This window comes from Acromyrmex echinatior, chromosome 5, assembly GCF_024713525.1.
Source record: "Acromyrmex echinatior isolate Ae372 chromosome 5, ASM2471352v2, whole genome shotgun sequence".
NCBI classification, from domain to species: Eukaryota; Metazoa; Arthropoda; class Insecta; order Hymenoptera; family Formicidae; genus Acromyrmex; species Acromyrmex echinatior.
The window spans coordinates 6,178,013-6,192,693 of record NC_141856.1 but is presented as its reverse complement, the minus strand read 5'-3'; the positions used below and the strand labels follow the sequence as shown (position 1 = coordinate 6,192,693).

Below are 14,681 nucleotides of genomic sequence, written 5' to 3'. Positions count from 1 at the left end.
TTTGCAAAAGAAAATCGTAAGAATTTTATTTTCACATTCGTAGAATTCGTTTTTAGCTGATTTAGTATAGAAACAAGTCACAAATACACGAGTTATGAGTTTGTACTTCTTTAATTAGCTAAACAGATCATTAGTATTAATAAAATGCAATAGTTAGTTTCTGAGAAATAAGGGGGTGTCACTTTAGAAGACCTCAGTATTGGCGATTTTCCTCTACTTATCAAATAATTATTTATTAATAAGTTAACCAAAATTTTGCTGTAAAAAATTTTTTTAAGCGCTTAAAATATGCTTTGTGAAATTGAAAAAAAATGCTCTAAAGAAAGGAATATATGCATTTAAAAATTATTTTTTGTCACACAAATTTTCAAATTATTAATTAAGTTTTTTACCTATAATAACAAAGTAAAATGAATAATATAATATATGATAGGACCGTATATGTGTGACAACACAAACTATAGAAATCAAAGCCTTAAACGGTCTCAAATAAAATGAATTTGTTTACATAAATTTGTTTACATTATTTAAAAACTTATCTTAGAGAGAAATCTTATTTATTATTATAGAGAAAAACTTATCATAAATTTAAATTAGAAAAAAACAATGTGAAATATACAAGAAAATAGATAAACAATACAATAAAGTAGATAAAATATATAAATATTGTGCACGTATAGGCGAAATATGCAAAAATATATTAGGTGTTGGAATTAATTCGTAGCGTTTTACAAGTGATGGGAAGTACTTTCATTAATGTATTTTTTAATGCTCATGTGAAATAAATAACATTCTTTCATTAAAAACGCTACGAATTAATTCCAACACCTAATACTTTTATGTGTGAAATATGCAAAAATATGCTCTTTTGTGTGAAATATGCAAAATATGCTGTAATAGGATTCAAAGTGTATAATTTCTTATGAAACAAATTTATATTTAATTTATTTCTTTATTAATCAAACAAAAAACCATGCCCTATGCATATTTTGGTTGCCCTATTTGTTAATAATGCATTTCTTTTTATACGTATAGAAATTTAATTTTAATAATCTTGTATTTAACGTGCAGACAAACAGTAATGCATTCCAATAATTCTGATTGGTTGATCTTCACTCTATTACTTCTCCGAGATTCTGTTTTCCGAAATTCCGACTGTCATGGAGCATTCTAATGTAATCATCAATCCGTATTCTGATATGGACATAAGATGTACCGTAAGAATTAAGCAATTACAATCAAGAATTTTCAAAAACTTTTGGCTTTGATTGGCTAACTTTTAGGACATACCCACACAACTTGCATAGCTGCATAAAGGAAATTATCCAATCGCATTCCCCTCATAAAGACGCACATAAAATGTGATTATTTTATTTTCTTTATGCAGTACGTTTATGCAGCTATGTAATTTTGTGTGGATATACCCTTACGGTACATCTTACGATTATTGTTGTTATGGAAAGTGCAGTGTGCAGACCCCCTGAGACCCAACAAACTAAAACTTTCTCTGTCTTTTTAAAGAGATTAGAGATAGAAAAGGAGATAATTTTAAAACTCACTTAAAGGAATCCTAAAATTATCTATTTTACTGATTATTTTTCAAATACATAAGTATTTTTCTAACTGTCTTTACATACATGAATTTAAAAATCCTTTTCCACAACTAAAGTATAAGGCTAGCGTCCCATGAGCGGAAATTTACAGCGGAACGGAACAATGAGACCAATCTCGATGGCAGAAAAGAAAACAAAGTAATGACTGCAGAGATTGGTCGGGCTGTTCCGTTCCGCTGTAAATTTCCGTTCTATTCTAATTAGAAATGATAATGGAATCGACATCGAAGTTTACGTTTTAAGGGGAGCACAGACTTTTGCATAACACATAAGACACATAAGAAATTCAACCAATCAGAGTTCTTTATTTCATGGAAAGGAAGGAAACGAAGAACTTTGATTGATTTATTTTCTTATGCATTACGTCTGTTGTGACAGATGAATCTATTTGACCATATTCCAACTCGATTTGCGCTGGTGGAAGGTCTAGATAATACAGATTTATCTTCGTAGGATAAGGTTCAACAAAAAAATATTCATATATTTAATAGTTTCAACAATTTGCTAGTTTTATCAATTTGACTTTGGGTCGCGTTGCTAAGATTAGGTCAAGATCGATTTTTTTAAACTCCTCATCTTTTTATTACATATTTTTGTAATTTATCACAACAGCTAAAATTATAAAATATAATAAAATATTTTTTTATTAAGTACTTTTTGAATTAGAAAACTTGAAAGTTACTGTGTTGTTGGTATTAGTATTATCTATAAAGTGTTCGATTGATAGTTAAAATCTTTTAAATGTTTCTCAGAGTTATGATTTTGATATAGAGATATGATATCATATATATATCAAGATCAAGGCCTTTCGAGATTGTTCCTCTTATTTTCATTTTTAGTGTAAACCTGAATAACATTTATAAGGATTTTAATCGAACACCAGATAATACTAATGTCAACGTTACTGTAACTTTCAAGCCTTATAACTTAGAAAATACTTAATAAAAAAATATTTTGTTATTTCCAGTCAGCATATAACGTTTAGGAAATATATTTTAAATATTAATTTAATATTTTTACATTTTTACAAAAACATTTTTAAAACACTGCTGATTAAGCAGTGTCTTAAAAAAGCTCTCAAGATAAGCTACAAGAATATGTAATAAAAGTTTGAGAAAAATCGATGTGACCTTGACTTAATTTCGATTACGCCACTCAAAATCAAATTAATAAGACTAGTAAATAAAGCTTTTTATTTATAGCTCCAGATATAATGGGAAGGAATAGCGATAATAGCGATAGAAATTACTTGATTTTAACTTATCAGAAATTACTCGATTTTAACTTATCAGAAATTATGTAATCGAATTCTAATAGATTGTTATTTCTATTGTTATCGCTATTCCTTCGCATTGCCTCTGGGACTTAAATCCTAAAATTATTATCTAAACATTTTTTTGATTGAATCTGTGAAAATAAAAGAGATGTACGGGTGGTCTGGGACACTCTATATATAGAAATGTCAAGGAAGAAAAGAGAAATTAATAAACAAAGAAAAATAAATTAAATTTACAAAACAGAGATACAATGCCATTGAGCGCTTTCTTAATTATTTTTTTTTTGTAAGATAATTTTTTCTTGCATTTTCATGCCACGTGACAAGTAAGCAATCAGTCAAATAAAAAAAATTGATCAGTAAGCGATTCTTTGATATAACTGGTTATTGCCTTTAGTTCTTTGTTGGATCCAAATATAGGAATATATTTAATTAAGAATTATTGTGTGGTGACTAATCAGGGCCTTTATTTTTGAAAAGAAATAACGTATATAAAAAATTAGAAAAATAGATTTCAACCATTTCACTTACTTTACGCCCTATTACATATCCAGTTAGTGATTGATCGATCAATATCGAATTAACGTCGATCAACGTTGAATTAACATCGATTTGACATCGAGTGACATTGAATCAGCATTGATTTAATGTTCATTGATCAACCATTTCTGGCTGAGCCGGAAAATTAACTTATTCCCGACGTGTCTACAGCCTCTATTGCTACTGTTCATTGTAGACGACGCTTAAAAGACGTTTATTTTAAAAACATTTTGAGCGTTTAAAAGATGTCTTCTTATGTCCCGATTTTAGACTTTGTATTATTAGAATTGAATTGATTATATTCAGCATTCTTCTTTATCTCCGAAACAAGGGCTATGTTCCAAACTTGACTGCTTATACTGTACATCTATAGTGTACATAAACTGTAGCATTTTCAGCGCTGGCAGTAAATTTGGATCACAGCCGAGGAGTATCATCGTTATTACGTGCATTGCTCTTCCTCCCAGTAATAATAAAATCTTATCTCTACAAAGCGCATCCTCTGCTAATGCAGATTCACACTGGCTTAGATAGACCTATATAGACGGACTTTGAACATTGATTTCACGATTGTCGTTCGGTAGACCGAGGACGCGAATACCAGTGGCTACGAGTGGTCTTTATTTTATCGCAACGTGACGTGAAGCGATACGATGCGACGACATGCGCCGACGCCGTGGCGTCCAGAGTTTACGCGCGTGTGGATAAAGGCGCGCGTAGAATCGAACGTTACGAAGTTGTTCGCCAGCAGTTGGGTAAAAGGAGTGCGCGTGTAGTGGATAAAGGCGCGTTTGCAGAATCGGATGACGTACAAGTTAGTGCCACTTGCGTGCCAGTCGATCGGGTAATAGGAAAGCGTGCGGAAGAAATGTAAAACGCACTTGTGCGCGTCGAAAACTTGACGCGAAGATCATCAGCGAGAGAGGTGTGACCCGTGCGACACTAATCTACACACACACACACACACACACACACACACATACAGAATGGATAGCTACGAAATGACGGTGAGGTCTGCAGAAAAGACGCGTGATCCGCAACAGTGGGCGGACTACGCGCAAGTCGATAGATCGCTCTATCTGCTTTTCGAAGATATATCGTACAGTGTACGGAAAAGGATTTTATCAAAGGGTAAAATGATATACGTTATAAAGTCATGTATTACTATTAAGAATAACAAAAATAATAATTAATAATAAATTATTATGATACGATATAATTCGATTAGAGATATGCATGTCAGATAAGAATTAAGATAAAAAACGTTAAGATAAGAAAAGAGACCAGAAAAGGAAGAATGTATTATATAATTATGTATAAATATAACAAATGTAACATTATAATTATAAAAATATTCTAAATTAACTTAATATTTTATTGCACATGCAGTTGAATCTAATTTTGTCAATACAACTTTTCTAAATAAAATATAATTGAAAAAATAATGATTGATTGATTATGAATATTTTATAGAGATGATGTAATTGAGTACAATGTAACTTCGGCATAATAAAAGTAATTTACACTAACAATTCCATTTAAATGAATCAATTAATTTCTTGTCTTTTTATTTAGATATGGACAAACAAGTCTTTGATGTCATAAAATAATTTAGTTATAAAGTAAACACTTGGTTATTATAACATTTTATTTAACAGAAACAAGTAAAATGTTGAAAAGGCTGTGTTCCAAAATTCACTGCCAGCTGAAAATCTATAGTTTACGTTACGTGTATTATACAGCACTGAGTACAGTGAATTTTGAAACACAACCAAAACGAACTTTTTGTGCTTCAACTAAATTATTTTATTGTATCAATCAAAGACTTGCCTATATCTAAATAAGAGATTAATTGATTTAACCAAATATGGAATTCTCAGTAGTATATTACGTACAGAAACAATAATAATTAAAAAATGATTATTGAAAATTCTGCTGTGATAGAAAAGTAATTTTTATTAAAAATTTATTAAAGTATACTAAGAGTTTATTAACATATTCTAAAGAATATTGCTTTTTAGCGAGTGAAAATATAGACAAAATAAAATAATATTGTTCGTTTTACAAATATGAAATCTAAGATAAGAGCTCTTGCTTAGAAAATGAATATATTTATTCTTAGAACAAAGATATATGTTGTTGAAAGTACTTTGAAATCGCGAGTTGCTGTTTGATTAAGTTTCAGAGTTTAGCGAGATTACATTATATTTCATTGCTCTTATGATATTCGATTCTTATTGGAATATCCACCACGCGCACATTCATTTAGTAAACAAATTGACAACAAATTAGCCAAAAAATCAAGTAGGCGTAAAAACTTAATGAGAATTGGTGACAAATCTAGTACCATTTATATCAATAATAAACTTGTGTTTTGCTAACAAAACCTGGATATATAATTAGACAAAATTAAAATTTAAAAATTGGCAGCAAAAACTGAAGAAAATTTTGGTCAGTTTATGTTTTTGCTATCAGTTTGCTATCAGATTTTTATCAAGCTTTGCAATTTTGCCGACAATTATAATTATTATATATATATATACATCAGCTGATTTTATTTACCTGACACCTGTAATTTGCTGACACTATTTAACATGATAGAATTTGCATCAAATTTGATGCCTTTTCGTTGACAAAATTTGTAGCAAGCATTTAATAAAATTTGTTTTCAACAGACTTAACTGACTAATCTATCTGTATAGAAGAAAATTAAAAATCTCTTAAATAAATTTCTATATTTTACATACATTATTAATTATTTTGAATATATAAATTGTGTTAATATATAAGATAGAAAAAAGAAGTATCTCAAAAGTCGTTACGAGATGATATTTTGAAATACATACAGCTGTGTATCGTGATCACGCGGTTTCTCTCTTTTCTCTTTTCCTTTCTTGGCCAATGCTAGGGAAATATTTATTATTTTCAAACGAAGCTTTATCTTTTCTGAAAGCTCCTCGCTTGATCTCAACAACGATCAGATTTTGTCTTATCCTTATCGTTTCCTGGTGAAAATAAAAGTTGGAATAAACGTAAGAGGACAAAGGTAAGAGGAGAGTAATAGAAGCGAAAATAATGCTTCTAGTAGGTGAATATGGAGACAAAAGAAGTGTAAAAGAAGTAAATACTTTTTTTACGTTTTAAATAACAATATATAGTTGACAACATATTCCAATCTAAGAAATTTCTTTCATTATGAATTATGAACAGTAAAGTACACGCATATAGACATTATTAGCCTCCACTTGGCTTTAAAATGTCATGCATCTCGGAAAAATATGCTCCTTTTCAATTTTGATGAATTTTGGATATGTAATACCAATTATAAAATAAGAAACATACTTCTATTTTTTATAACTACTCCTATATATACATATATATATATATATATATATATTAAGAAGATGAAACACTTTTTTTAAAAAAAATCAACTCGTACATTTTTAACCATATATTATCAAAATATATATGTAAAAATATTTTAAGTAAAACTTTTATAGTATCACAAAAGCATTTTAATACAGTATATTTAAATTTTTTTTAAATGTTCGGAAAATACTTTTCAAAATATTTTTCGAAATATCCCAATATTCACTATAATTTTTAAGAATTTTGAAATGTTTTAATTATCATTGTTTATTTGAAAAATATTTAGATATATTAAAAATTTGTTTATTATTACTCTTTATTTACATTTTTTATATATTTTTGATTTTTTTTTTATGAAGTCCTTATATAAAGTTAATTTTTATAAAACTTATAAAAAACTTAAAATTTTTTAAATTTTGCAAATATAATGGTTATTTTAATGTATAATTTTAATATTTAATATTGTACGTCGTATAAAATTAATTATTCTTCTTTATTTAAGTAAAAGATAACATATTATTAAATTTAAATAAAGATATTCTGTTTGAAACCCAATATATTTTATTTCGGTTATTTTATTTTACAATAAAATTTTTTTATTATTATTATTAATTAAAATAGAAATGTCCATTTTTTTGAGAGTATAAATTATATATATTAAATGGTGAAAAAATTACCAATAAATATAGCAAAGATACATAATGAATTATTTAAACTAAACATCAAAGAAAAAATAGAATCGATTACAAATCAAACAGCATATATTAAGTTAAAAAAACAGAAATATTCAATAAATTTCTAACATATTTCTTACAATTATTAAAGAGGATCTGTCATGTCGTTTTTTATGCATTTAAATTAAATTATAAAATATATTATTATACAACATGCGTTCATTCAATATATAACTGTTATCTCATGTTAAGCATGATTATTAATTCCATGTTGTGGAAGTGACAACATTCCTATTATCCGTCGAACTTTCACTTTGATGAATTTGGATACACGATAACTTGTTGAGATTCTAATTAGTAATTGCATTTCCTGCTTGTGAATGTCATGTCTCAGCATGCATAAATTATTAACCATTAAAAAAATTTTTTGCATAATTATCTACCGCTTTTTTTGTAAAGAACTATTATTTTATTTTATAGAGAGGAAAACATTGTTAAACAATCTTAATGGCGACTTTCGACCGGGCGAACTCACAGCTATTATGGGTCTTTCAGGTGCTGGAAAATCTACATTAATGGATATCTTAGCAGGTTTTACGTTAGTATAAAATTAATGTTACACTCTGATCAATTTTATCTTATAATGGATGAAGAAAAAACAATTACCAGTTTATTATAGATTTTATTTGACACTAAGCATGACGGAGGATAATAAATGTTTTAATGTTCACTATTATTATTTAGTTATTATAAAAGTCACTACAAAAAATCTACATTAAGATGATGATTAATACATAATTATAATTATAAATATAAAAGTTGTAGTATTTTTTTCTGGCCTCTTTTGTAATGTGAAGTATTTTTCATTCTAATTCAATAGCGCTTACATACACGCAATAAGAAGATTAAGTATTAGATTTAAAATTAAACAGATAGAAATATTCAACAAATATTAAGTGATTGAAATTAATATAAAAGATCTTATTTTATTAATAAAAATTATAGTATTAAAAATTTACGTTAAACTTAAATTATAATACATATATTTTATATTTATGATAGACTTTTTCTCTCTTTATATTAAGAATTATATTAAGAATTTCTCCATTTTTTAAAAAATATGTTATAAGCTGAAGATTTTATTCAAAGTATTCTAAATATTTACTAAAATATTAATCCGAACAAAAATATATTATCAATCTGATAATCGTTAAAAAAAAACAGAATGATAAAAATTTGAATTTAGATATTATATGAGTAATCTTGATCGATTTCGATTAGCAAAATTTTTTTATAAAATTTTTTCGTAGATTTTAAATTGTAAATTATAGATTGTACTTAAAATTCCATACGCACTAGAGCTGTATGTTAATTCAGTTGTTCCTTAGATAGAATTGTGCGCATATGAAGTCATGATAAACGTGTATGGACGCACTAAATTACATAATATCAATATCCGTTCACTTTTTAGATGCATTTTAGATATCATGATGCATTGCGATATCACAAGTATAAATGAGCTTTTAATCTTATCTTCTTCACACTTTTATTTTTTTACGCATTCTTATCTTCTTTTTTGAACGTTTCCCAATTATAAATGTGACTGACAATCGATTGGCAAATTATTCAAGGACATATACTAAATATTAACAGTTAATTGTTTATCAATTATAATTACTATATTAAGAAAAAACGGCAGACTAATATTGTGTGCCTTCTAACAAGCGACACAGTATAACACAGTGATCATCTCATCTTTGTTTAACATTGGCAAACAACAAGGATGTGATAATCCATTGTGTTATACCATGCCATTTGTCGCTTGTTGAAAGATACACATTAATTACAGTGACTGCAGCGTTCAGCAGAAAAAGTAGCTTTATAGCCATTGTAAAATTCTTTAATATGACTAATCTTGTTCTTAATTCCACTGAATCTAAATAAACCAATTATATTAGAGAATTTTATACTAGTTGCAAAGCTGTTTTTTCTGTTAAACGCAGCCAATTCTTGCTCCCAAATAAACATATTTCAACACATATTACACGTTGATCACGTATACATTAATAGAGAGAAGTTATGATATTACAAATTAGCGACATATTCCATTTCAGAACAACCTCAGTTACTGGTAGAATCATGATAAATGGACAGAAACGAAATATGTCACAGTTTCGTAAATTATCCGCCTACATAATGCAGGATGATAATCTGCAACCATTTTTAACAGTGCAGGAAGCTATGTTCATCGCTGCTGATCTCAAACTAGATTTGAATCATCATCAGAAATCGCAAAAGGTAGCATTATAAACGTTTTTTTTATTATATGAATATAAAATTCTTCAAGGATTAAATAAAATATTTACAATATGTACAATATGTAAATTAATTGCCGGAAAAAAAAATTTATTGTGTATAAAAACAATTTACGTTTTTATCTGTAAAAAGAATGTATTAAGTCAACTATATCTTTTTCCATTATTATTCTACAGTGTTGTTCCTAATTTTTCTTTAAGATGATAATTACAAATAGATTCTAAAATAATCTGCATTTTTATAAAACAATAATTAACATACTTTTTAGTATGAATAAGTTAAATCGAAATAATAAACGTGAACGTCAAGATGTAATAACTATCTTCATAATAATTTAATAACAGATAACTAATCGGTCGGAAATGCTAATTGAAATTTAATATCAAGAAGCTAATATGCGTATTATTTGAAAATTTATATTTAAAACTAAACATAACAACAAGTTTTGATCCATCCAGTTTATTAAAAATATTTGTAATATATTTGTATAAATAATGTTTAATAAAAATTTCTTAAGAGTTGCAAAAATTTACCACGAATTAAATTATAAGCGATACGCGCATTAGCTTTTATTTTATAATGATAAAGTAATTTAATTGATCTCGATAAGAGATTTTACTCATTGTCAGTATAATTATATAATTTTATTATATATATATATATATATATATATATATATATATATATATATATATATATATCGAAGTTCTCTCTCTCTAATGCACGAATTGACGGATAAAAGTTAATTGATGTAATAGATCGACAAAATATTAATAGCGATGGGTCTCGATGAGTCTCGTTACATGATTACTGGCGTACTTAGCGGAGGACAAAGAAAAAGACTCGGCATCGCACTTGAACTGATCAACAATCCACCAGTTATGTTTTTTGATGAACCTACAAGGTAGATATTACATGATTTTTTTAGCAAGATATATTTTTAATCACGTACATACTTTTTATATATGTATAACTGTCTCTATCTTTTTAGTGGTTTAGATAGCACTTCTTCAAAACAATGTCTAGCACTTTTGAAGCAATTAGCGCAAGAAGGACGAACTGTAATTTGTACGCTACATCAGCCGAGTGCAATCCTCTTCAACATGTTGGATCATCTTTATGTGATTGCTAATGGCAATTGCGTTTACACGGGCAGCACGCATAATTTGGTGCCATATCTAAATAGTATAGGATTTATCTGTCCGATGCATTATGATCCTGTTGATTTCTGTAAGCTGTACCTTTTTAAAGCCGACAAACTATTGCGCAAAAATCTTGGTAACATAAACTCAAAACTCTTCTTCCATGTATAGTAATGGAGATATGCAATGGCGATTATGGTCCCCACATATCCAAGCTAATGGAATTGATTGAGAATGGCAAAAGTAATAAATGGAGATCGACGAAAACCGTTTTGAACAAAAGCCAAGAAACTATTATTTCGCAACAGGTCGCAACAGGTCGTAAAAGATCATATTCCTTCGAAATGGAATTCAGACATACTCCACATTATACTGACAATTTTTGGAATCAACTCTGTATTCTTATCAAAAGAAACACAATTAGATTATTTCGCGATAAGGTAATATTGCTATACGTTCTGAATTTTATTCGTACAATACGTTTTACTATATGCTAAAGAGAAAATTACTTATTAAATATAAAAAGAAAAAGAATAAGAATTAATGTCATAAATGTCATGAATAAATGTTCAGTTGAATGAGAAATAAAGTTGTATAAATTCAATCAGTTAATTCCCCTACAGCACAAAATTGCACAAAAGTTATAGCATTACATGCTGCAGTAATATTGCGAAGATTTTGCAGTGATATTGCTGCAAATTCTGTGCTGGATTTACACATATTATAATATAATTTATCATATTACATCGAAAATATTAATGTTAACATTAATACGGAATTTTAAATTCTTTTTATTTTTTATTTACGTAGGTATTAATGCTAACACGGATATCAGTGCATTTGACAATTGCTTTGATTGTTGGTACATTATACTTTAAAATTGGTCAAGACGCTGCTTATGTTTTAGACAATTATAGTCTATCATATTATAATATTATGTTTCTCACGTATAGTGCATTTAGTGCTACAATGGTCACGAGTAAGTTTACTGTAATTAGTTTATAATTTTCAATCTAATTTTAATATTAATTTAATATAATATAGCAGAATAAAAATTTGCAATATAATTTATATAATTTATATATTGCAAATTTATATAATTTATGTATTGCAAATTTGTAAACATAATATAAATTAATATAAATGAATAGTATCTCGTTAAATATGATTTATATGAAAAATTACATAAATAGAAAAAAAATTCAATTTTATAAGTAAATAAAAAGTAAAATTAATATTAAAATTAATATTAAACTGAGTATATTACGTCATTGTATTTTATTAGTAACTTTGATATTTGATTTTATTAACCCATAACCGGGCAGAAAGTATTAGCTATATCAATTATACCTCAGTAGTCTCTATTATTTTTCAGACAAAATTTGAAATAAAATGTAAATTTCAATATCAGAAAACAATAATAAAATACTTGACAAAGTTTGTCGAATTGTTCGAACTTAACATTTGAACAGAACATTTGAAAAAAGAACAAAAAAGTTATCACAAAATGCTGTTTCTTTTGAAACCGCTCTTCCTTATCCGGTTAAGGTTTAATAATTTTATGATCCAATACGTGCAGTATTCTCTGAAATACAACGTCAAATTCACATATCTTTTTATCTGTTTTGCAGTTCCTTTGGAATTACCGATATTAAAACGTGAGCACTTCAATCGTTGGTACAAATTACGATCGTATTATTTAGCGGGCAAAGTGGCCGATTTTATGATCCAATTTATTTCTACGTTTATTTATACAGTCATAGTATATTACATGAGTGGTCAGGTTCCTGAAAGCAAAAGATTTGGATTGTACATGCTCATGTGTTTGGTTATCAGTCTGGTTGGTCAAACGATTGGATTCATTATAGGATGTTCGCTAAAGATCCAGGTTTGTAATCTATTTTATTCATTTAATTCCAATTATATCATTTATATTAACGATTATATGTATTTTTTGTATCTATTTTTATTTTAAGAAAATTGAAGGAAGGATACTGGAGAAAAGACTTAAGAAAATACAATTCATCTATTGTACAATTTGTAAATTGATATTTTATTTCAGAATAGCGTAATTTTTGGACCATTTGCAATTATGCCATTTGTTGTGCTCAGTGGTTTTTTTGTACATATTAAAGACGTGAATCCCTACTGTGTTTGGCTATTTGACATATCATTCTTTAAATATGGTTTTGAAGGAATATTAATGGTGATTTATGGGTAAGAACTTAATCTTTTACTTTGATATATGATAATAATTGATATTTGATGTATTTTTCGTAAGATAGTTAATCCTCAGTACCCACATCTCAAAAAAGTCCTTATCTACCCATCCGGGTATTTGTAACCCAGCGTTTTCTTTTGCTTGTATCTCAGATTGTAGTGCATTGATTTTAACTATTTTTTTTTAACCTATCGTTTGAAGATTGAAAAAAAGAATTTTTGAGTTAGAAAGTTTAAAATATCATAACACAAAAGATATTTTGCAATAAGTGAAAAGGAATCGGAAAAAAACGAACTATGAAAATCGGGGGGGTTACGCTAACCCTTTGTGGGTACTGAGGTTAATAACTAATGCATTTATTTAAAAATTTTCAAGTAAAAATATTTACCCGGAAAAAATATTTTATACATTTATATTTATACATAATTTTATATATTTGTATATAAATGGACATATTTTATATATAATTCTATATAATTATATATAATTTTATATATATATATATATATATATATATATATAAATTAAAATATATATAATTTTATATAATTATATATAAAATATTTTTTTCTCGAGTAATTAAAGATAATTATTCTTTAAAATAATTCAGGTAAATTTTCTTAATTTCATACTTAATTCATCATTTTTTCTATCACAAAATATAGAAATAATATTTATAATTACAGTTACGATCGGGCGAAATTGAAATGCTCAGCGGATTATTGCCACTTCATTACTCCTAAAAAATTCCTCATGGAATTAGGTATAGAGCATATAAATTACTGGTTTAATATGATAATATTGATATCGTTATGTATCGTTTTGGATATGATAGCATGTATTATATTAAATATGAGGATCAAGAAACGTATATAATACTTGCTTGAGATGAAACTTTGTACATATAATGTACAAATATTCTTATAATTAAATGTGGATAAATAAAATCTCCGCAGATCCACTTGTTAAGATTATTTCTTGTAAGCTAGCCACATGATGATGTGATATATATATATATATATAAAATGTATACTTGTAATATTGTAATATATTGTAATATTATAATATTATTAGATAATATTATTACAATATTAAGAAACAAAGAAATACGTACACTTTTAGTTTGAATCTGAACGCGATATGTTTCAGTCTTTATTATTTATTATTATTATAAATTTATTATTATTATTATTATTATTGTTATAAATTTAATTTAAACTTACCATGACATATTTTTTGTTATTCAAACTATGTGTGTACAAGTTCTTATTTTAGAATGGAAATAATTTTTTTCGTGCCATATATATCTACTGTTTTCTCTGTTATAATCAAAATATAACTATTTGTACTGTATAATAGTAAAATTGTTTAAATAAAGTAGTTACAAGTTAATAATAATAAAATTATCTAAATAAAGTAGTTAAAAGGTGTTGTTTTATAAAACAATATGTATTTTGTAATTGTCTAATAGAGAGAGAACTGATATTTAATTGTACATAATGTATTACAAATAATATAAAAATTTCATAA

The 14,681-nt window shown here is 26.9% G+C and overlaps 1 protein-coding gene across 2 annotated transcripts in view; it reads left to right on the top strand.

Moving 5' to 3' along the window:
- LOC105143815 (ATP-binding cassette sub-family G member 1) overlaps positions 1–14,681 on the top strand; it is a 21,236-nt gene extending 6,555 nt beyond the window's left edge. The window contains exons 2-11 of one of the 2 annotated variants that reach the window (XM_011052317.2): positions 3,924–4,560; positions 7,953–8,070; positions 9,587–9,770; positions 10,547–10,692; positions 10,780–11,018; positions 11,102–11,370; positions 11,741–11,909; positions 12,562–12,818; positions 12,993–13,147; positions 13,838–14,681. In XM_011052317.2, the coding sequence (XP_011050619.1) occupies positions 4,416–4,560; positions 7,953–8,070; positions 9,587–9,770; positions 10,547–10,692; positions 10,780–11,018; positions 11,102–11,370; positions 11,741–11,909; positions 12,562–12,818; positions 12,993–13,147; positions 13,838–14,027 (1,872 nt within the window). In that variant the 5' untranslated portion in view covers positions 3,924–4,415 and the 3' untranslated portion in view covers positions 14,028–14,681. Of the gene's footprint in view, positions 1–3,923; positions 4,561–7,952; positions 8,071–9,586; positions 9,771–10,546; positions 10,693–10,779; positions 11,019–11,101; positions 11,371–11,740; positions 11,910–12,561; positions 12,819–12,992; positions 13,148–13,837 lie in introns of those variants that run through there. The other variant, XM_011052319.2, reaches the window with a different exon arrangement.